This window comes from Scyliorhinus torazame, chromosome 17 (assembly GCF_047496885.1).
Source record: "Scyliorhinus torazame isolate Kashiwa2021f chromosome 17, sScyTor2.1, whole genome shotgun sequence".
Lineage (NCBI taxonomy): Eukaryota > Metazoa > Chordata > Chondrichthyes > Carcharhiniformes > Scyliorhinidae > Scyliorhinus > Scyliorhinus torazame.
Genome location: NC_092723.1, coordinates 169,597,638 through 169,622,228, shown reverse-complemented (window position 1 = coordinate 169,622,228; position 24,591 = coordinate 169,597,638). Strand labels below are relative to the sequence as shown.

At 43.9% G+C, this 24,591-nt stretch overlaps 1 protein-coding gene across 5 annotated transcripts in view; it reads left to right on the top strand.

Moving 5' to 3' along the window:
* Window positions 1-24,591, top strand: part of cacna1ha (calcium channel, voltage-dependent, T type, alpha 1H subunit a) — a 455,001-nt gene that overhangs the window by 192,743 nt on the left and 237,667 nt on the right. For 4 of the 5 annotated variants that reach the window (XM_072481633.1, XM_072481632.1, XM_072481631.1 and 1 more), the window contains exon 8: window positions 1,994-2,391. In XM_072481633.1, the coding sequence (XP_072337734.1) occupies window positions 1,994-2,391 (398 nt within the window). The remainder of the gene's footprint in view (window positions 1-1,993; window positions 2,392-24,591) is intronic. The other variant, XM_072481630.1, reaches the window with a different exon arrangement.

Below are 24,591 nucleotides of genomic sequence, written 5' to 3'. Positions count from 1 at the left end.
CGAAAACGAAAGCGACTGGTAATGCAGATTTGGCTGTCTTGGACACAGGCATTTTAAAAACACAGGGCAAAGCACAAGACAAGCATGAAGTCCGGCAAATGGGCCAGACTCTGCAGAAGGAAGTACCGACCTAAAACAATGATTCCTCCACAGTTGGCAAATAGACATTTTTGTAAAACTTGCTCACTGTCCCAGTGACATGCCATATCTGTATAAAATGTATGTTGCCTATCTTGATGTTTTGTGAGGAAGGGGATGTGGTGATATGCCTATGGGCCATATCATAGTTGAATGGTGTGAGATCCCCAACCAGTAGGTGGCAGTACAGACATACCATGAAGTCTCAAGACCAAGGTCATGTGACCTGGGGCCTGTATATAAAGCATCACCAGAGGAACACGAGATAGAGCGGGTAATAAGACGTACATGTAACAGGACAGCAGAAGGTGTAAGTTCCAGAGGAGTAGCAAGACTCCATGATAACTCCATGTATCAGATTGTCATCTCACCGCACTAGACACAATAAAAGCATCTTAGTTTGGACAGATCGCAGTGTTTGGTGAGTTCATCTTAAAGTACTAACATAGACATAGACATAGAACATACAGTGCAGAAGGAGGCCATTCGGCCCTTCAAGTCTGCACCGACCCACTTTAAGCCCTCACTTCCACCCTATCCCCGTAACCCAATAACCCATCATATCCTTTTTGGACACTAAGGGCAATTTTGCAAGACCAATCCACCTAACCTGCAAGTCTTTGGACTGTGGGAGGAAACTGGAGCACCTGGAGGAAACCCACGCTGACACGGGGAGAACGTGCAGACTCCGCACAGACAGTGACGCAGCGGGGAATCGAACCTGGGACCCTGGCGCTGTGAAGCCACAATGCTAACCACTGTGCTACCGTGCTGCCCAAACACAACATGTAAGACACACTCCTCTCCGAACCCAAGTGAATGTCTGTGGATTTCTTCTCAAAATCGCCCAAGCTAATTCTTATACTAAGAGCCACCTTGACTCACTGAACTCTGGCTTCCACACGAGTGATTTCACATTCAGCTTTTTAAATCTTCTTTTAAATTATGCTTTCCCTCCGCTGCTTCCATTAAGGTTCGCTTTCAGGTTCTACACTTCTCCCTTAAGGTTTCCTTTGTCTTAAAGGCTTTTCAACAAACTCTGAGGTACAGCCATTGATTTTGACACTTTTATTTCAAATAATTTCTCCCAAACTATAGTAATTTCTCACAAAGTTAGCATTACTGCAGATTTCTTTCTGCATTACTGTTCTGGTTCCCGGTTTCCTCTATTCCGTTAACTCCAGACGTCTTGGAGACCTCTCTTCATTTTCTAGTTTCCTTAACTAACTGCAATTTCGGTTTCCGCCATCTGTTCTCTTAACCATTTACTCTATAGTCTGGCTTTTCTTCTAGCAAAGTTGAGGGGGTATTCTCTCTTCAGCCTTCTAAAACCAATTGTGTCTAACAGAGCTGTGAAATCTGCCTTCTCTCTCATGACCTGGCTGGCATTTTCCAGGCGTTGCAATTCTATTTTCCCACCGGCAGCACACTCCCATCAGCGGGTTTTGCGGCGGCGTGGAATAGTTACAATGGGAAATCCTAATGACAGTCGGCGGGAAGATAGAATCCCGCTACCAGAGAACAGTGCGCAGCCGAGAAACACGTGGCTGGCGGGCAGGAGAATCCTTCCCCCTCTCCAACTGCCATCAAATTAGCTACCTTACAAGGCCCCAGGTGCTAAGCAACAATTGCTGGTTTATTTACTCTTCATGCCATAGTCCTCTCTAAACACAATAGAATCACAATTGAAATCCATCCCCTCATATACAAACGCCTTGATCCAGCATGAATCAATCTATAGGTTTTACCCTTCCAGCCACAAAACTATTAAATTAAATACATTAAAAATTATATCTTATTTCTGATATTTAGCTGTACAAATATAAATCCCTTAAAACTGCCTTTGTTTTCCCAGCAGAAGGAATCTTTCGAGCTGCAAGCAGGTTATCAGGACTCAACATGCCATGTTCTGCACCCAATACTCAGGCTGGTGTTTTGACTTGTGAACTTCAGAACTGCCCCTATTGTGCCCGTTTTTTGGAAAACCCAGACCTAGAGCTCAGTGATTCAGGAAGTGGTGACTCTGATGCTGATGGTGTGTACGAATTTACACAAGACATTGCGCAAGGTGACCAAAGAGATCGGATACACAAGAACAAAAAGAAACCAAAGGAAAAGAATAAATTAATTCAGCTTTGGACACTATTCTCTGAAAAAATGAAAAGGATTGTAGAAAGTAAATATTTCAACCGTGGGATTATGATAGCCATTCTGATCAACACGTTAAGCATGGGTATTGAGTACCATAAACAGGTAAGGATTAATAATTAATGTTTCTGTCTGTCTGGTGACTGGAATATCTTGCAAAAGAAATGGTTTTCACCTAATGCTTTCTGATCTTGTTAAGGATTTAGATTATTTAGCTTGACAAGCCTCAAAATACAGTCCGTTTATTATTTTATTAAACACAATTTGCATTTAAAGGTTAATTGACTTACTAAGGTCAGTGTTCTTAACTAAAATGGAGTATCAAGATATGAGAGCAAGTAAAATTGTCTTTTGGGGACATGCATGCATTGTTGAAACATCATGATGTGGCATTTACTGTCAGCTGCTGGAGCTACGGTTTGAAATTGACTGTGTTTGAATGTCACTAGGAGTTTAGGGCCTGATGACATGCAACAAAAAAAATTGGAATTTAGTGAGGCCAATCAGTTATAATAAACTTCCTGTGACCAACATAAGAGTTGCTGGTTTATTTACAAACATATCAATATGGATATGTTTGTAAATAAACCCGTTGGGTTTAGGACGTCTGGCCACCATGTCAGTCAATGTGTGAGTTAATGAATAATGGTTAATATTATGAGAGTTGAGGAAACCGGAGCACCTGGAGGAAACCCATGCAGACTCCACACAGCCAGTGACCCAAGCCGGGAATTGAACCTGTGACCCTGAAGCTCTGAAGTGACAGTGCTAACCACTGTGCTACCATGCCACCCGACTCCATAGACCCTTTGTGAACTTAGTGCCATTCCATGCCCCCATCCATCACTCTTTACCCTTACGCCTTCCATGTCAACATAATTTTCCATATTGATATGTTTATAAATCCCGGCTCCAGAGATTTCACAATGCAGGGTTGCTCGTGCCTCGGAGCAAGAATAAGCGACTCTATATATTGGTTGGGACACTGTACATTAGATTTTCATTGGGTTTTTTGTGTTTTTAATCATGTTCTGTATATTTTTTTAAAAGTTAAGGTTGCTAACACAATATAAGATGCCCAACGAAAGAGAAAATGCTGGAAAATCTCAGCAGGTCTGGCAGCATCTATAGGGAGAGAAAAGAGTTAACGTTTTGAGTCCGATGACTCTTTGTCAAAGCTAACGGACAGAGAAATTGGGAAATATTTATACTGTGGAGTGAGAATGAAAGATGAGTCACAGCCACAGAAACCCAGGGAAACGGGGTGCTAATAGCCACAGAAACCAAGGGGAAAGAGTGCTAATGGCAGTCCCCAGAAAGAACAAAAGATGTGAAATGCCAAAAAGCAGAGAAACTAACATCTGAGGGTGACCTGTAGATGTGGGGGGAGGGGAAGGGGGAATCAAAGAGGAGAAAGGTGGATATGATGGGGGTGGGGGTTAAATATATATTAAGAAAGACAAGAAAGAAAGAAATGGTATAAGACAGTTAAAATTAAATGGGATGAAAACAAATGAGTCGAGATGGGGTAGAGCTAATCATCTGAAGTTGTTGAGACTGGAAGGCTGTCGCGTGCTTAACTGGAAGATGAGATGTTGTTCCTCCAGTTTGCGTTGAGCTTCACTGGAACATTGCAGCAGGCCAAGGACAGACACGTGGGCACGGGAGCAGAGTCTTGTGTTAAAATGGCAAGCAACGGGAAGGTCAGGGTCCTGAATGCGCACAGACCGAAGATGCTCAGCAAAGTGAACACCCAGTCTGCGTTTGGTCTTTCCGATATAGAGGAGACCACATTGGGAGCAGCGAATGCAATAGACCAAATTGGAAGAGATGCAAGTGAAACGCTGCATAACCTGGAATGAGTGTTTTGGGCCTGGGATGTTAAGCATGGAAGAGGTAAAGGGGCAGGTGTTACACCTTCTGCGATTGCATGGCAAGGTGCCATGGGTGATGGAAGAGGTACTGGGTATGGTGGAGGAGTGGACTAGTACTGGGTATGGTGGAGGAGTATGACTTGTCTTTCATTCTCACTCCACAGTATAAATATTTCCCACTTTCTCTGTCTGTTAGCTTTGACAAAGAGTCATCAGACTTGAAACGTTAGCTCCTTTCTCTCCCTACAGATGCTGCCAGACCTGCTGAGATTTTCCAGCATTTTCTCTTTTGTTTCAGATTGCAGCATCCGCAGTAATTTGCTTTTATAAGATGCTCGACAATCTATACATTTGCTTCAAAACTTGCATAAAATATTTGAAAATGACAAATTATCCTGAAGAGATAAAGTTATTACTTGTAGTTTAGAATATGCGTAATGGATTTGCATGGGGGACAGGTCTTTAAAAATGTGTATGTGGATCTGTATGGTGTCAGATTAGCAATGAGTGTCTTTGTATCAAATTCCTATCTGGTAAAACTTCCAGGCTGGATCGATCTGGTCAATGTATCTCACCTATTTAATAAGAATCTTTAGTTTCCTATTGAAACAGGTTCCAGAGGAATTTGATTGTGTGAAGTGTTCATATAATATTACACAGTGTAATTCCCAAGCTGCAATCATTATAATCTTTGACTGGAACTGAAACAACCAGGATAACAGTCTCAGGAGACTATGATATCGTCTCGGAATTTGCAGCTGAATACACATAAGAAGATGATAGTTGCAGCTATTTTATTAGCTACGTTGCCCATTTTATATGTCAAGCAAGAAATGCTTTGTTCAACTCAAGTGAATATTTGCATCAATTATAAAGCATAAGGGACTGACAAACAGCAATAATTTTGGTTCCTTCAATGACAATATATCTTTCTTGTTTTTTTGTTTATTCCTTTTTTCTCATCCTTCCCTGGTTCTGCTCTTCCCAGACTTATTTTACTCATCAGCCCTTGTAAATACTATTTTCACATCTCCTGTTTATTATTCTGCCATAGAGTTGCTTTGTCAGGTAGTTCTGCACTGCATTGGCTTTATAATGAAGTCAAGTTACTTGGTAAAATATTTAAAATTATGAAGGAACACACTACCAGTATTATATTCAGCACAAGTGCACATAAGGGTGACTGACCTGTGACTTGGAGTCTCTGTATGACATCAAAGAACCATTGTTACTACACTTGCATAGAACCCCTACCTTTTGTGGCTTCCCACTGACTTGCCTTGCACCTTAGGTGGGAACTCAGTCATCGGCATATTGATGAGGACTGATAAAATTGGCCAAAATTGCCACTCCAAGACTAGCTGGCAAATCGCTAAGCCACTTTCCCACTTGGTAGTTGAAATTTGTATCATTTCAGTTTGGAACCCATTGCAACATTATCCCACTGTATCATGCTTGAACCCATAACAGCATCAGCCTCCAAAGTTTCTGTTTTACACTGGCATAATTTAGTATCAGTGGTTTGTGGAGTTACAGTCACATTTCTGATTGTCTTTGATATTATCAGCATCTGATTTCAGCAGAACAAAAGATGAAGGCAAGAAAAATTATAAATAACCTAAATGCAATCTAAATTTTCAGTGACAAGCCAGAACTTTTACTTTTTGTGATTTGTAACTTCCATTCTATTATGCCGCATGACCTTTTACCTTCATTGATTGAATCATGGCATCATTATACCACGAGGAAAACCATGTTCATTCAAGTATAATGATTGAATGGTGACCTTCAAATGCTGTTCAGCAGAAATGTACTGCGATGTATTTTAATTTCAACATGAAAGATATGAGTTCAAGCAATTGCACAAATCAACCTGTTTTTTGGCCTGTATGTTGCAGACCAAAGGTTCATTAAAAATATTTGATGAACGTTGGGATAGCTTCAAATATGTTTCACTTTAGTTATTAGATAAAGCTTGTCAACATCATTGCTACACTCCCTCCAAGGCTAATATGTAATTCCCAGGGTGCAGTGCTCATGGTACCAGGTGTAGTCTAACTCGGGCTTTGTATAACTGAAGCATGACTTCAACCCACTTGTATTCTAGTCCTCTGGATATAAAGGCTCACATTACATTAACCTATTTGATTATATTCTGTACCCTGTAAATTATATTTTAATAATCTATTTACCTGGACTCCATGTACCCTAAGTGTCTTTGGGCTCCACTGTTTCTAGCTTTCCTTCATTTTGAGTTCATAAGTGAATCATATTTTCCTACATTGAAATTCATTTGCCACTTGGTTGCAATTTCTACTGATTTTTATACTGGTTATAGTCTCCAGGAAACTGCCTTAATGCATTCTGCCATCATGACATGTATTTGTAAAATTCCCACCCTGTCACCTAATTTGCTGCTCTCTGCGAGACACTGATGCTTACTGGAGTAAGCGTCTACAAGCATTGATAACTCTCTGGCACCTCACTTGTGTTCACATGTGAACTTGGGTTGTGAGTGTTGGCAGCTTATCTAATGTGGTGGACATCATGGGCGGGATTCTCCGACCCCCCCCCCGCCGGGTCGTAGAATCCCCGGTGGGAGGTGTTGCTAACTTTGGCTGTGTTTCTTAATTTGGCTCTGTTTAATCACGTTTGCTCAAGAGTCGCCAGGTATCTTTCGACACCGCCACAAGGTTCAGAACCGAATACTGATCAATGACTCGATACACCAGTTAGTAAGTTCAAAAGCAATGCTCATTTATTTACACACAGTTAAATCTACTCGTGCATAAACTCTACAAACTAAACTACCACTATTACTAAAGCCTATACTTAGCTTCGGGTGCCCACTCAGTCAGAGGAACAATAGCCATTGCTCGGTTCTGAGGCTGCTGGGTTGAGCTGTTTGCAGGATAGCAACTAGGAGCGTCTATCTCATAGTGTGCGTTGACTTGGAACTTACTTGGTCTGGTGTAGCTGCTAGGCTGGTCTCTCTCTTCGCTAAGAGTCAAAGCCAAAGAAGAAAGATTCTCCCTTGGGGAATACCTTTCATACTAAAAAGTGTTTCGCGCACTTTTGGGCGGGCCTTGAACTTGGCCTCAATTAATTGGGTCTTTCACAATCATTCGTATCGATCTTCCTCCAATAGAGGGGTGGATCCCTGATTGCTGGGCGTGTCTAGGTGACCGTCTGCTTTGTTTGAGTCTCTTCTGGCGCCAGTGTGTCTGCCTTAACATTGTGTATCTAAATGTTTCCCTGTTGTCCCCGGAGATGGTTTATTAGTATGTAGATTGCTTAGCAGTTTCTGTCCTGTCTGAGAACTTAAGGTTCTAATCAACAGACAGACCTTGCATCTGCTTGTTTCTTAGTATTGTCCAATTTTCCCTGCATTCTTCGCAAGTGTCCATTTTGTAATCGGAATGTGGCCATCCCAGATGGCTACACACCCTCCTTGTGATCCTCAACGCGAAGCATGAAGGATCACACTACTACGCCGTCTTCATCCTCTGACCAACTGGAGCACCCATACTTAGGCTCTACACTGTCCTAGACTATGCAACACAATTTTACCTAAACCATGTTAAATACATTCATTATCATAAGACTCTACGGGGCGCTATGACATTAATACATGCATTACAGAAAAATAAAAAAACTGGAACCTCTAACTATTTTCAACAAAATATCCTCATTCAAACAATCCAAAAATCTATACACATGAAACTGTACAAAATAGCAGCACACAAATTTTTCTGGCCAGGCAGTCAGACACAGAGGTTTACATCTCTTTATTCCACAGAATACATAAAGAAAAATGGATGCTCTTTAATCCGACCCAATGGGTTCGGGGTCTGGTGAAATCCGAAAATGGGGGACCTAAACCTGTATACAGGGGTGGGAGAGCGATATGCTCTCTTTTGCCATTTCCTAACTCTAAATGTTTGCACGACACTGCAAAGTATCACCAGCACTAAGAGTGCTTCGACTACATATGAGAGTGAGTACCAGGTGATAAACTTATCACACCAGGTCGGGGTATTGCTAGCTGTCGCTGCGCTAGTTATATTGGGGTTCCATGTATTTACGGTTTGTGTGGTAGGGGTCAGGGGGGTAGCATCCGCGCGCAATTGAAGGGACCCCACTAAGATCTATGTGAACACGAAGGTTGTCTTCATCTTTGTCGGTCTTGTTCTTTGTCTTCCTCTGGGGTTCCTGAGGTTCCGGAGTTCTTTGAACACAAGCATAATTTCTGTTATGCTTAAGATCTCGTATGTCTGTCTGTCTGTCCTTTATTGCCAATTTCCCTTTATAATTGGTCACCATCTGTGCCTCCCTCATTTAAAAAAAAAAACACGAATATTTGGACTAGACATCTAAGAAAAATACTGCCGTACTGCGAGCCGTCTCGCAGCCTGTGTGATTTACCATCCCAGTGTTTGAGGATGTAAATAGCATAGGGAAGCAACCTAAGGGTTGCCAAAACCAAACAAAAGAATTTTGAACGTAACAAGCCAAAATGGGGTGCGTATGGGCCGCGGCGGGTAAGAAATAGGTGGAATCCCCGGGTGGGACGGTAATCAATGCCGTATGTGCTCTACCCGAGCGTAGCTGACCAGGGGTGGGGTCCTCAGGCAGGGCGGGGACCAATGCCGTTTCTCCACTGCCTGAGCAACCGGCAAGAACGGGTAAGAATGTGGTCGTCGTGGGGGCTTCCTCTCGAATCAGGTGAGTAACTATGAGTCGTGTCTGTCGACAAACTAGTTCCTCTGAACTATTGTCTGGGGACAAACTTGTTCCTCTAACAGGCATTGGGCATCAAAGGAGTGGTGATGTGGGGCCGTGAAAACTTTCGGGTTTACAAACAACACTTAACGTTAACACTAACGAACAAACATACAACGAAAATGGTGCAGGTTCCATCAGAAAGGACACCGTATCTCTCCATCGGTTCCTTTTTTCTCCATCATCTGGACACCTCACTGCTCAATAGCGAACAGGGTCGCAAGGGGACTTGTTTGGTTGGAGTCAGACTCTAAGTCGTCATCTTCTTCCGGCTGCCAAACTCTTGACTGTAGTAACCGTGCTAAAGCTGTTTGGGGCAAATTGGGGTCCATCTCATCATTCCGGATGAGCCTGAACGAATTGTCTCGGTACCAGAATCGTGTGTCGAGGTTGGAGCTACTATGCTTCAATCCGTAATCGGCGGGCGGTGGGTCTGGGTCAGGGGCTTTGATATAAGTGATCTCAAATGGGTCAGTAGAATCATGCTCGGATTCGCTGAGAGTGGGGCCTGGTGCAGGGGTATAGTCATAACATGGTGTGCTGTGGCTATCGTCATCGTGATCTTTATCACTGTCGCTGTCGCTGCTGGTTGAAGGAAAGGAGAGGCGGAGTTGTGCCTCTGGGATGGAGTTGAAGTCATGTCTGAGGGCGGGCTGGAGTGGTTGGAGGAGGGTAGGAATACGTCATCTGTGGGCGGGGCTCGTCCGCTGCTGCGAGCAGGATGTGGTGTGTGTGGTTATTCTGCAAGCCGTAAGCCTTGAGCTGGTTTATATGAAACTACGCAGACTTACCCATTGGGATAGGTTATTTTGTATACTGAGGGGCTGACTTTGTCCGAAATGGAGTACGGTCCAGAAAATTTTGGGGAAAGTAATGAACTGGGGTTGTAAAGGGAATGCATAACTTGTTGCCCTACTGTAAACTCAGTGGCGTGTACTGTTTTGTTGAAACAAGCCTTGCTCTGTTCCTGCCTGGTTCCAAGTCTCACTGATGCTGCGAGTTGGGCTGCCTTTATGTTCTGTATCAGTTGTTTAACCGCATTTTCATGCGTGAGGGCTGTAACTGCGGGGCTGGCCAAATCCAGTCCTAATAAATACTTAGTGCCTTTCATGGGGTGTCCGGTGATGAGGGTGTGGGGGGTGTATCCTGTAGACGTGGATACCGTGTTTCTTAAAAACATTAAAGCAAATAGGAATACTGAATCCCAGGTGCTGTTATTCTGCTGTACCATTTTCCTGAGGGTGGCTTTCAATGTCTTATTCATTCGTTCTACAATACCACTTGACTGGGGGTGGTATGCGATATGGAATTTTTGTCTAATGCTGAAAATCGTGAGGATGTTTTTCATTACACGCCCGGTGAAATGGGAGCCTTGATCGGACTCTACTGCGTGGGAGGCCCCATCTTGTAAAGATGAGATATGTTAATATTTTAGCCATTGTCTTGGCCGTATTAGTTCGCGATGGAAATGCTTCCACCCATTTTGTGCAGGTGCCTACGACCACCAACACATACTTGTAACCATTTCTGCACGGGGGTAGGGGTCCTATATAATCTATCTGGAGATTTGTCCAGGGTCCATAACGGGGGGGTTTTGACTAAGTTGAGCCTTTTTCGCATATCTGTCCAGATTGTTCTGGGCACAGATTAAGCAATTCTCAATGTAGTGCGTTGCATCGATTTTCAAAACAGGCCACCAACAAAGGGGTCTGAGGTGGGCTAGGGTGGGTTCAATTCTTTGGTGTCCATGATTGTCATGGAACTGACAAATGATCTGGTTCCTGTCCTGGCTGGGAACTATATAAATGCCATCCTTTAAAATCACACTGTCGTGTGTGGTGATTGCGTTTCTGTATTTATCACACGGGGCTGGGAAGGTTCCCTTTAAAACTTGCCTCAGTTTCTCGTCCACTTTCTGTGCCTTCGCTAGATCCTGAATATTGGTCTGTGGGACCTGAACTGCGTGTACTGGGGTGCTTTCGGGGGGGTTCCAAAAATAACCATAAGACCATAAGACATAGGAGCGGAAGTAAGGCCATTCGGCCCATCGAGTCCACTCCACCATTCAATCATGGCTGATTTCAACTCCATTTACACGCTCTCTCTCCATAGCCCTTAATTCCTCGAGAAATCAAGAATTTATCAACTTCTGTCTTAAAGACACTCAACGTCCCGGCCTCCACCGCCCTCTGTGGCAATGAATTCCACAGACCCACCACTCTCTGGCTGAAGAAATTTCTCCTCATCTCTGTTCTAAAGTGACTCCCATTTATTCTAAGGCTGTGCCCCCGGGTCCTAGTCTCCCCTGCTAATGGAAACAACTTCCCTACATCCACCCTATCTAAGCCATTCATTATCTTGTAAGTTTCTATTAGATCTCCCCTCAACCTCCTAAACTCCAATGAATATAATCCCAGGATCCTCAGACGTTCATCGTATGTTAAGCCTACCATTCCTGGGATCATCCGTGTGAATCTCCGCTGGACCCGCTCCAGTGCCAGTATGTCCTTCCTGAGGTGTGGGGCCCAAAATTGCTCACAGTATTCTAAATGGGGCCTAACTAATGCTTTATAAAGCTTCAGAAGTACATCCCTGCTTTTATATTCCAAGCCTCTTGAGATGAATGATAACATTACATTTGCTTTCTTAATTACGGACTCAACCTGCAATTTTACCTTTAGAGAATCCTGGACTAGGACTCCAAAGTCCCTTTGCACTTCAGCATTATGAATTTTGTCACCGTTTAGAAAATAGTCCATGCCTCCATTCTTTTTTCCAAAGTGCAAGACCTCGCACTTGCCCCCGTTGAATTTCATCAGCCATTTCTTGGAACACTCTCCTAAACTGTCTAAATCTTTCTGCAGCCTCCCCACCTCCTCCATACTACCTGCCCCTCCACCTATCTTTGTATCATCGGCAAACTTAGCCAGAATGCCCCCAGTCCCGTCATCTAGATCGTTAATATATAAAGAGAACAGCTGTGGCCCCAACACTGAACCCTGCGGGACACCACTCGTCACCGGTTGCCATTCCGAAAAAGAACCTTTTATCCCAACTCTCTGCCTTCTGCCTGACAGCCAATCGTCAATCCATGTTAGTACCTTGCCTCGAATACCATGGGCCCTTATTTTACTCAGCAGTCTCCCGTGAGGCACCTTATCAAAGGCCTTTTGAAAGTCAAGATAGATAACATCCATTGGCTCTCCTTGGTCTAACCTATTTGTTATCTCTTCGAAGAACTCTAACAGGTTTGTCAGGCACGACCTCCCCTTACTAAATCCATGATGACTTGTCCTAATCCGACCCTGCACTTCCAAGAATTTAGAAATCTCATCCTTAACAACGGATTCTAGAATCTTGCCAACAACCGAGGTTAGGCTAATTGGCCTATAATTTTCCATCTTTTTCCTTGTTCCCTTCTTGAACAGGGGGGTTACAACAGCGAATTTCCAATCCTCTGGGACTTTCCCTGACTCCAGTGACTTTTGAAAGATCATAACTAACGCCTCCACTATTTCTTCAGCCATCTCCTTTAGAACTCTAGGATGTAGTCCATCTGGGCCCGGAGATTTATCATTTTTTAGACCTCTTAGTTTCTCTAGCACTTTCTCCTTTGTGATGGCTACCATATTCAACTCTGCCCCCTGACTCTCCGGAATTGTTGGGATATTACTCATGTCTTCTACTGTGAAGACTGACGGAAAGTACTTATTCAGTTCCTCAGCTATTTCCTTGTCTCCCATCACAAAATTACAGCGTCATTTTGGAGCGGCCCAATGTCAACTTTTGCCTCCCGTTTGTTTTTAATCATTCCTAATGTTACTGGCTAGCCTACCTTCAAATTTGATCCTCTCTTTCCTTATTTCTCTCTTTGTTATCCTCTGTGTGTTTTTGTAGTCTTCCCAATCTTCTGACTTCCCACTACTCTTTGCCACATTATAGGCTTTCTCTTTTGCTTTGATGCATTCCCTAACTTCCTTTGTCAGCCATGGCTGCCTAATCCCCCCTCTGATAACCTTTCTTTTCTTTGGGATGAACCTCTGTACTGTGTCCTCAATTACTCCCAGAAACTCCTGCCATTGCTGTTCTACTGTCTTTCCAACCAGGCTCTGCTCCCAGTCGGTTTTCGTCAGTTCCTCCCTCATGCCCCTGTAGTTACCTTTATTTAACTGTAACACCTTTACATCTGATTCTACCTTCTTTCTTTCAAATTGGAGATTGAATTCGACCATATTATGATCACTGCCTCCGAAGTGCTCCCTTACTTTAAGATCTTTAATCAAGTCTGGCTCATTACATAACACTAAGACCAGAATGGCCTGTTCCCTCGTGGGCTCCATCACAAGCTGTTCCAAAAAGCCCTCCTGTAAACATGCCTGGCGCCTGCCTTCGCTAGGGCGTCTGCTTTAACGTTACCAGGGGGGGAAGAACGGTGATGACTGCGAACCTTAATTATTCCGCATTTCCTATCCTTCGCTGTCTCTCAGATATGGCGGAGTAATGGGGCTGAGGGTAGGGGTTTACCGTCCGCGGAAACAAATCCTCTTGTTTCCCACAAGGGGAGGAATTCTGTTGAACTATTACAGACATGCAAGCTGTCCGAATAGATGTCTGCTGTGGTCGGGAACGAGTCTGCGTGGTCTACAATATATGCAATCGCTGCCAGCTCTGCTGGCTGCGAGCCGAAGGCAACTTTAATGAAATTTCATCGAGGGTGCGATCCTGCGCGTCCTCTACATATATACCGCAACCGGTAATTCTCTTTCCATTTAACACGGTGGAGGAGCCATCCACATAAATCTTCAGGGGTGCGCACGTGTCTGTGGCTGTGGTCTCTGGGGTGTACTACCTGTTTTCTTGGGAGGTGTTTTGGGAATAAATGGACCTGTGTTGTGTTTTGTGGTGATGATCTCACATTCATGAGGGGTGCCTGCATACTGCAAATTATCGGCAAGTAAGGTGTAGGTCTTGGTTCGTTTTACTGTGATGTCCCGTTCCTGTAAAAGAAGGGTCCAACGGGCTGCGCAGATTTGGCTGCCTGTGCCATCTTTAAGTCGGCCGTCTAACAGTAGCTGTGTCGGGGTGTGTTCTGTTGTGAGGATGGTGATGGGGTTTGAGTCCTGTAATGTATGCGAAATATTGCACTGCCCAAAAAACTGCGAGCAGGTGCCTTTCACAGGCAGAAAATCCTTGCTCTACGGGGTCTAACGCGCGTGAGGCGTATGCTACGGGGCATAATTGGTCATGGCGTTCCTGGATGGGTATGGCCGAAAGGATTCGGTCGGTGCTTGCAACTTCGATTGTGTATGGGGACAGTGGATCTGGGACCTGTAGTGTGGGGGCTGTGCTGAGTGCTCTTTTTAAGGCGACCACAGCATCTGTATGCTGTGGAAGCCATTCCCAAGGTGCATGCTTCTTGAGAAGTTCGGAAAGGGGCGCTGCTTTAGTGGCGAAACCGTCAATATGGTTCAGCAGCAGCCAACCAGTCCTAAAAATGACCGGAGGGCTGAGATATTGTGGGGAAGGGGCAATTTGACGATCGAGTCACTTCTCTTTTGCACGATCTCGCGTTTACCATGAGTGATCACTGTTCCCAAGTAAATCACTTTTTCTTTCAAAATCTGGTCCTTCTTGGGATTGACTTTACAACCAATTTCTTTTAGGAGTGCTAGGAGTTCGACGAGAAGCGAAATGTGCTCTCCCTTTGTGTCTGTCTGTAGTAACAAGTCGTCAACGTACTGGGCCAGACAATCGGGGCGGGAAAACTTTGCTTATCCATTTGCCAGCTTTCGGTGGAAAATGGAGGGGAAGTTGTGGAGGCCTTGTGGCAGGCACGTCCACGTGTACTGTTGCCCTTGGAATGTAAAGGCGAATTTGTACTGGCACGCTTTAGCCAATGGAATGGACCAAAAGCCATTACTAATGTCCAAAACCGAAAAACATTTTGACTGGAGTCCCTGTTTGAGCATGGTCTCGGGACTCATGGCTACGATGGGGGCTGCTGCTGGGGTTACTTTGTTCAGTTCCCGGTAATTAATGGTCAGTCGCCATGATCCATCTGGTTTCCTGACGGGCAGAATCGGTGCGTTGTTTGTGGAAGCGACTGATCTGAGTACGCCTTGATCCAACAAACTCTCTATTACTTTGGAGATTTATCCCTCTGCTTCCTGGGGAAATCTGTACTGCTTCTGGGGTTTGGAGCAGGACCTGTAATGTTCACAAAGTCAGCCAAATTGCCACAGTCGTGCTTGTACTGTGCAAATGCTGCTTTATGTTCCTGCAGGACTGCCCTAACCTGTTTGTCTGCACTAATGGCTCGAGGGTCGAACCAGAAGTCTCCTACTGAGCTAATCCTGTTTACGTACTCTCCTACTGTAAGCGTGGCGGGGGCTCGTGCTGCCTTTGTCATTTTCCATACACACTTGTTAACTGGATCAAAAGAAAGGTTATGGGAGCTCATGAAATCGATCCCAAGGATATGTTCTGCTATCTGGAGCAGATCAACTAAAACTACGGGGTGCTTAGTCGCGATGTTCCCTATTTGTATCGCTACAGGGGCTGTGATGTGTCCCTGTTGTAAATGGCCTGTAAAACCGCTGAGTGTGATGGGGTCTGTTGTGGGCTACATGTCTCGCTGAAACATCGTGGAGGAATTGAGTGTGTTGCGGGACCCTCCAGTGTCCCAAAGAAATTCTACGGGTTGTCCCCGGACTTTGCCTGCTACTACCGGTCTACCGGACTTGTCCCACAGCGTGTTGCAGACCCAATTTGGGGAGCCCGAACACCGTCAATCGGTGCTGTTCATGTCTGCATTCTCTGAACGGGCGCTAATGCTATGGATCGGCTTTGCCCTATTCTTGTTTAGGGTGCCTGTCTGTTGGTTTCTCTGCTGCTTCTGGGGCATGTTGCACTCTCGTGCAAAGTGTCCTAACTGTCCACAGTTGTAACATTCCTGAGCTTTGGGCTGGGGTTGGCTGTTCCTGCCGCCATTTACCCATGCGGGGTTCTGGTGTGCTTTAACTGGGTTCATCTCTGCCTGCTCTTCATCGGGTGTTATAAATGCGGTTTTGCCTGCAATTGATTGCTCCCAAGCGCGGGACAATCTCTTCAAAACCCATTTTTCATTGTGGGCCTCATCTGAGGGGTCATAATCTGCGCAAGCTTTTCGTCCTGCGTCTGTGGCGTGGGAGACTAGAATTCGGGTCCATTTGACCATATTATCTGGGGACAAATGGGCGCGGGCTAACTCTCCAAAAACTGCGGTGAAATGAATCCACAAGCGTCCAGCAAACGCTGTGGGGTGCTCTGTCTTCTTTTGCCTACACTTATTTAGGCCGTCTACGGGGTCTCCTCTGTTCAAGCCGATCGCATCAAGGATCGCTGTGTGCATCTCTTGGAGTGTGCCTCCTCCTACATTCTGTGGGTCGGGATGGGCTGCCACGACTGAAGGGTCGAGGCTTAAAACTGTGAGCTGCACTTGCTCCTTTTCGTCCAGGCCATACATGGTTGCCTGTTGTTTGACTTTCGCGAAAAAGTAGTGCGAGTCTGAAGTGGGAAGGAATGGTGTAATTTTTCCACACGCGTCCCGTAATTGGGTCACGGTTAACGGGGTTGTGTAAAGGAAATGTGTTTCTCCTTCTGCTGTGGCCCTGCAGTGTGTGGTTACAGGGTTCATGGGGGTGTGTTCTGCCTGTTCGGTTGGGGTGCTTTCCTTTTCTGGGGGTTTTCCTGCGTACATGTCCCATGTACGTATCTATGGGCAGTCTCGTTCAATTCCTGCCAATCGGGGCCGTTTTCCTGATCTAATTGGGGTCCGAATGTACTTTGAAATCCATTTTGAACAGAAAGCAGAGATTGCAATTCTGCAATTTGCTTCCGGCACTTTGCGTGGTCTACTGAGCTCTGCCTTTGTTTTGTCGTGGAAGTATGGAGTGCTCGTAGAGCTGCTTTTAAATCATTGCATTGTCTCTGCAATTTCTCCACTTGCTGTTTTGTCTCTTGTCTTACCAAGACCGCACGTTGCGAGTCCTGGTAGGCCTTATCATATTGCGTCTGAAAACTGTTCAAATGCGCGAGACAAGACTGATGTGCCCGCTTGGCACATTCCACCTCTCTCTCCCTTGCTGCTAACTGCTCTTTTAAATCTCGATTCTCTTTCTCTACCTCACTCACGTCTACCTCACTACTTCTGTCTCTCTCCTCTATCTCTCTACGGAGCATCCTAACGACCTCCTCTGTGCCTCGCAATTGTGCCAAATAGGACACGATTGCCATCGGCTTGCGAGTTTTCCCTAAGCTCTTCTTGTGGATCTCTGACAGGTTCTCCCACCAAGTATGTCCTATACTCCCAGGACCTGTTTCCTGATTATCGCAGAATTCACTCCAAAGGGGCCATCCTTTCCCTTTGAGATATTTCCTGATCTCATCTTCCCAAACGGGACATTGTCCTACTCTACTGGTCGCTGTGACCTCGAATTCCTGGGGGTTCATAAGGCGTTCCATTGCCTTCATTGCCATTTTCTCTATCTAGATTCTCTACTGAATTTGGAACAGGGGGTGAAAAAGTGGTGATGTAAACATGTTTTAACATGTCTTTTAAACATGGCTTATGCTAATTTCCGGCCTACAAAACTCCCGACAGTTTTATGCAACAAAATCTCTCAGGTTTACCTTATATTCCTGGTAGTACGCATGCATTAACACACTTCCGAATCTCAGAGGTTCGATCAGTACTGTTCTTACGCTTGTGGTTTTTCTGTTTCCAATTGGATTCTCAATTCAAATTTGGGTCCTCTCGGAGTGGTTAGGCCACTTCTAAATCGAGTCCCGGCGGAGTCGACATTAATATTGTTAACTTTGGCTGTGTTTCTTAATTTGGCTCTGTTTAATCATGTTTGCTCAAGAGTCACCAGGTATCTTTCGACACCGCCACAAGGTTCAGAACCGAATACTGATCAATGACTCGATACACCAGTTAGTAATTTCAAAAGCAATGCTCATTTATTTACACACAGTCAAATCTACTCATGCATAAACTCTACAAACTAAACTACCACTATTACTAAAGCCTATACTTAGCTTTGGGTGCCCACTCAGTCAGAGGAACAATAGCCGTTGCTCGGTTCTGAGGCTGCTGGGTTGAGCTGTTTACAGGATAGCAACTAGGGGCATCTATCTCATAGCGTGCGTTGACTTGGAACTTACTTGGTCTCGTGTAGCTGCTAGGCTGGTCTCTCTCTTCGCTGAGAGCCAAAGCAAAAGAAAGATTCTCCCTTGGTGAATACCTTTTATACTGAAAAGGGCTTTGCCCGCTATTGGGCAGGCCTTGAACTTGGCCTCAATTAAGTGGGTCTTTCACAATCATTCATATCGATCTTCCTCCAATAGAGAGGTGGTTCCCTGATTGCTAGGCGTGTCCTAGGTGACCGTTGGTCTGCTTTGTTTTAGTCTCTTCTGGCGCCGGGGTGTCTGCCTTAACATTGTGTATTTAAGTGTTTCCCTTTTGTCCCCGGAAATGGCTTATTGGTATGTAGATTGCTTAGCAGTTTCTGTCCTGTCTGAGAGCTGAAGGTTCTAATCAACAGACAGACCTTGCACCTGCTTGTTTCTTAGTATTGTCCAATTTTCCCTGCATTCTTTGCAAGTGTCCATTTTGTAATCGGGACGTGGCCATCCCAGATGTCTACAGAGGCGCGAATCCCGCCCCGACGCCGGCTGGCATATTCTCCGCGCCGTTCTTCGGGCGGGGCGTGACCGCCGCCACGCCGGTCGGGAGCCGTTGAACGTGCCCCCCCCCCCCCCCCCTCCGGCGATTCTCCGGGCCCCGATGAGCTGAGCGGCCATCCATTTTTGGCCAATACGGCCGATGTGAATCATTTAACTCATGCACCATCGGGACCTGTCAGGTCAGTATGCATGGGTGGTCCTCAGGGGGATCTGACCCGGGGAGGGCCCCCACGGTGGCCTGGCCCGTGATCGGGGCCCACCGATCTGCGGGCGGGCTTGTTCCGTGGGGGCACTTCTTCCTTCCTCAGGTGAAGGAGCACTGCTCCGAAAGCTAGTGATTTGAAACAAACCTGTTGGACTTTAACCTGGTGTTGTAAGGCTTCTTACTGTGCTCACCCCTGTCCAACGCTGGCATTTCCACATCAATATTAAAATTGACAGCAGATTCATAAATTTTAGGCAGAGAAAGAAACTGAGATTACGTGCCAGAATAAGACTGCTGAAATGGCCACACTAATAAAAAAACACAAGAACAAAAATGATAAAATGGTCGATGAAAAAGATGCTGAATTGAAATGCTGGAAAGAGAAGAAACTTTAGCACACAACCCAAGTACCAGAAACAGAGTACCATGACCATTCCTTCACATGTGACAGACCAAAATTGTGAAAGAACTGTTAAGGCATAAGACTTTGTTGTATTGCAAAGATATGTGCATGTATGCATTATAGTATAAGATGTTCGGCAGAGCCAGGGTCAATGTATATCTGGAGAGTGGCACCTCCCTCAAAGTGCTTTATGTAGTCACATGGTCAGTGAACAGTCTAGTGCTGAACTTGGTAAATAATGTGCCTGAATGGAACAGCTTCATGCAAGACCATACTTGGAACTGTACACAGTTAAAGCCTCTAAAAGTGTTTATATTTAAACACACAACTCCCAAAATCTTATCAATGAGCCATCACCGCTGCAACATAAAGAACCTATATTAAGTACATAATGTGAAACTTCGGTACTGAATCAAGTTAGATCCCTGGAATTATTGTCTCTGCGACGGGACCATTGTCGTACCAAATAGACATGGAAGGATGGATCGTTCGTTACCATGTGGACCACTTGAGGAGGGAGTTGCTCCAGCAGTCAATACTGCCATCCAGAAATATTTTTGAACCCGTAAGCACCAAAGTACCTGATCGACCTGTTATAGGCATAACTGATATCTCTGTGGAAACAAGTAATAATGAACTCCCTGAGCCAGAAGGGAGTAATTCCTGTTAAAGTCAATCCTGTGGAAGCATCTCAGCCTACAAAATTACCCCGCTTTGAATGGAACAGAAAAAACCCTCAAAGATTTAATTTATAATTGTCTAACACATGTACATAATATTTAGTTAGAATTTAGGACTGAGTAAAAGGGGGAGGAATGTAATTTTCCCATTAAGGGCAACACAACAGATTAAGGGTCACCTGGCCTGGGGGACCAATTCGGACTTAGAGTGGAGAATCACCCCAGGGGCTGAAGGCCTCTTAGGCAAGAGACATTTTGTGGGGAGCTAGCTGCAGCTATGTGGCTGCTTTACAATTCTTATTAATAAATACCTTTTGTGTTCACTGATGCAGTCTGGGAAAGTGCATCATTACCCCCATATCCTACTGCTCAACCCTCCTTAAAGCCCACTTCTCTGCTGAAGCTTTTGTTAACCTTCCTAATATCCTCTTGGTATAGGGATCCATTTTTGTCTGAATACATTTTGTCATGTATCTTGAATCATGTATGTTACTTAAAGCAACTTACTGTTGTGAAAGGAATGTGCAAGAAGAATGGAATCAGATTGAAATAAATTAAACTACAAATAAACAAAAAGGAATATTGGAGTGCAAGTAATAGTAGTGCAAGATCCTTCTTGCTGATTCCCATATTTCCCCCTTCTTTATTTTTGCCTTTATTGTTTTTGATGCATAGATGCTTAATGGACATGTATCTCTAGGTCAACATAGTATGTGGTGCTGCTAGCTTTTCGAAAAGCAAAACTCAGACTTCTAGGCACCCAAGAGATGGGATGGCATTTGGTTTGATTGATGAAAAGACCATACTCTGCCCAATAACAGGTGATGATTGGATCCTGTCTGAGTGGGATGATTTCCAGAGACCTAAAGAAATCAGAGTTGAGCCCTGGACACATACGGGAAAGAACCTGCTTTTTTGTCTCTCTCAACAGTGAGTTGCTGTATTTCTGAAACTGTAGAAAATGAATGAATCTACAGTGAAACCATTACAGGCTGCAAACTTCGATCTGGATCTGAAAGCTTACTTTGAAGGAAGGTCTGCTTAAAGACAACAATCTAAAACAAAGATTATTTCTTTTTACTTATTATTTTCACCACTCCCCTCCCCTCTGTGTCTGTCTGTCTTATGTAGTGTGTGTGTGTTGAGGGCAGAGGCAAGTTAAAGTGGGGGATTAGGAATTAGATAATGGTTAACCAGTTGTATTTGCTGCATATTTCATTATAGTTCTTGTTATAAATAAAAAGTAATTGTGCTTAAATTTACAAACCTGGTGACTGTAATTATTGGTCAGCCAAGGGCCAAAGACTTGGTATTTTTGTAATAATTATTGGTTAATCCAATTGTGTTTCGACTCCTGGTCAAGTGGGGCTGAAATTGACTGTGCACTAGCCTAGGGGGTTGCAACACTAGAACAAGACAGAAAATTTGTTCTTATGTTTGACAGAATATTAATTTATGTTTCTTCAGAATAGTTTTGAATAAAATAATTTTTCTATGTACAGTACGCTGATTTGTTGTAAAGAGTGAAAGGGCAGTTTGTAAAAACAAACTACCATTACTCACAAGCACTGCCAACAACTGAAAGATTCTGGGTACTAAGCTTAAATGATACCAAAGATATTAAATTAACCAAGTTTACTTCCAACTAGGTACTAATTTTGGTAAATATGACATTTGAAAGATTTGGTCTAAATGATTTTTTCCATATGAAAACTTGATATTTAATTTGAACTGTGTTTGGAAATTACAGACACAAAAATAAAATTGGCAAACCTCAAGTGTGACTATAAATGGGAAGATATTTTTCTTGTTGAGTGGTGAAAATATGGAACAGACTCCCAGTGAAAGATAAAACTCCTTAAAAAATTAAACCACTGAGATAAAAAAAATAATGCAAATACTAAACATCATAACTAAAAATAAAATGTGCTGGAAGTACAAAGCAGGGCAAAATCTACAAAGTGGGATTGTTGAGTCCTAGATCCTTCATCACAATCTATTGCGATGAAAGGCTACCCTATCTTTTATTATTTAAGATGCTGATGGACCTGCTGTGTATTTCAAACTCGCTCAGTTTTCATTTCAAGTTGACAGAATTGTTGTCACTCCAGCATCAAGTGTACAGAACATCAAAGACTTTTGTTGGAAGTTTGATCTTCCAAGTTTCAAGCTTACCTTATTTACAGAATAAATCAAGTATTGCCCTTCAACTGCAATTGCCAACTTCCACTGTGTATCCTTTCAATGATATGTGCACTTTCAAGATCAGTGAAGCATTATAAAACATGTTGTAATTGTTGATAGAAATAGAAGTAAATCACCCCCATGGATTCTACTGTGAGGCTGCGAATGGAATTTAGAGATACAAGTGCTTTATAAATCCCACCTGAAAGAATCAGTGATGCCCATTGACAAGGGGAGTGCAGCAGCAAGTTGGACGCTGCAACTTTCCGAAAGCAACCAGAAATAGATTTATGGAGCACAACCAACAGTTCTTCATATATTTGTAGCAACAATAGCTCACTCATAGAGATATCCTTGGCACACTCAGTGTAAGATTACAGCACAGAAAAGAAGCAATGTCATTGGAAAATCATACACAGAGATAAATAAAGATAGATGGCAGATTCATTACAAAGTGCAGCTTGTACTTGTGGGAATTTGGATACTATAACATGAGGTGCTATAACATGAGTCATGTGTTTTTCAGCATTTCATTTTCCTGGAAGTGTACCATCTCTTCCATTTGCCAAAACTGGTAATATGAAACACAAAAAGCACTTATGCTTTACCTTGCTTGACAATAAAGTAACACACAATTTAAGTATCATATTCCAGTATATTATAAACTTCCAGTCAGTTAATAATTAAAAATGTTGAACACAAACTGGTCATTAAAATGATCACTGGAAATCATGTGACTTTTGGCATTTGGAGCTGCAGACAGTCTTGAACCTCAAGCAAATATCTAATTAAACATGGATGTTCACAGCCATCAGTGGAATTTACACATCCCTTTGTTTAAGGATGGACTATCAACCAAAGAACCATAGCATTCCAGCTGGCCGATCTTTCTATTTCACCATGGACAAAATAAACATTTAAACTTAATCTGTGTTCAACAAATGTGGATGGATCATTAACCTTCCAATATGATGGTCCTTCATCCAAACTAAACTGAGTGAATTTCAAAGTATCAAACAATAACACAGGATGTGTAATCAACACACCACCCCTTTTGGGAAAAGGGCTTTGAACTTTTACAAGTCACACGATGAAGAAACCATTTTTTTTGCTTTTGAAATTTCAGCAAGAAGATATTTGGCAGTCAGAGATCCATTAGAAAGCTGCGAAATAGGCTACAAGTCATCTCATCAGCCAAGGTCATAAACAGCAATATTCTGAAAATTGGAGAAGTGGATACACCTTTGGTTCATCCCAAAATAGCAGAGGCGGTGTAAGGGTTCTTCCTGTTTGTTCCTGTTTAGTCCCTTATTTCCCATTTCTTTTATTGTTCTATTACCATTTTGATCCATTGATGACTAATGGACCTGTGACTTTAAGGCAGCCTATATCTTTAACTCCAGCTGAAGCAATCGTCTGTAACTTTAAATCAAGCAGGAAGAATCAGAAGGCATCAGTGTGACTTGGTTTGGCTGACTTGAGTGGTGGCCAATGAATTGGCTCAAACGTCTGTGCCCTGCCTGGTGGCCAGTGGTGATTAGCTCTGGTCCCACTGACATGTTTCACAAGGCTGGAGTTCATTGCACTTTTGATTCTGCAAGCTGGATGGAGGAATCTAACCAACTCACTCCAGAAATATCCAGTTAATTCTCACCAAAAAGCCACTGTGAGAATCTGATAACTCTCTCTTCAAAAGAGGCTGATGTGAAGCAGAACCCAGTATCTGATAACTGTCTCTCTACAAAGAAGAGACTCATAAGCGGGGACCAGAATCTGATAACATTCTCTAAGAACTGGATGATGTGAAGCCAGAAGCCTCTCCTGGAAAAGCTGAATAAGACATACTGCTGAGCATAAGAGACGCTCATTACATGCTGTATTCCAGAGACTTTAAACCACACTCCTACTGCGAAACCACACTCACACTGTTAAGGAAGGGCAATAAAGGACTCATCACCTTAATCCTTATTATTTTCTTTCCCACCCCTCTGTGTTTGTGTGCCTTGTGTGTATGGGTAGAAGGTGGGGCAGTTAATGGAGGAGTCAGGTATTTGCTCGCCATTAACTAGTTCTTTTACTGTATATTCTATATTTGTTGTGGCTATAAATAAACGGTAATTGTGTTTAAACTTACAAACCTGGTGACTCTAATTTCTGGACCGGCAAGGGCCAACGATCTTGGGCGGAATTCTCTGCAGGCATGATTCTCCGTTCTGCCGGTGCCCGGGGGTTTCCCGACGGCGTGGGGCTGCCCCACAATGGGAAACCCCATTGACCGGCCGGCGTAACGGAGAATCCCGCCAGCGGGCCGGGGCAGAAATATGGCGTGGCGGGGTGGAGAATCCAGCCCCTTGTGTATGTTAAGAGGAATGAGTGGTTAATTTACTTATGTTGCAAGTCAGGGGCCTGTGGGGCTGGAATTGACCGCGCACTAGCCCAGGCAGTAGGTTG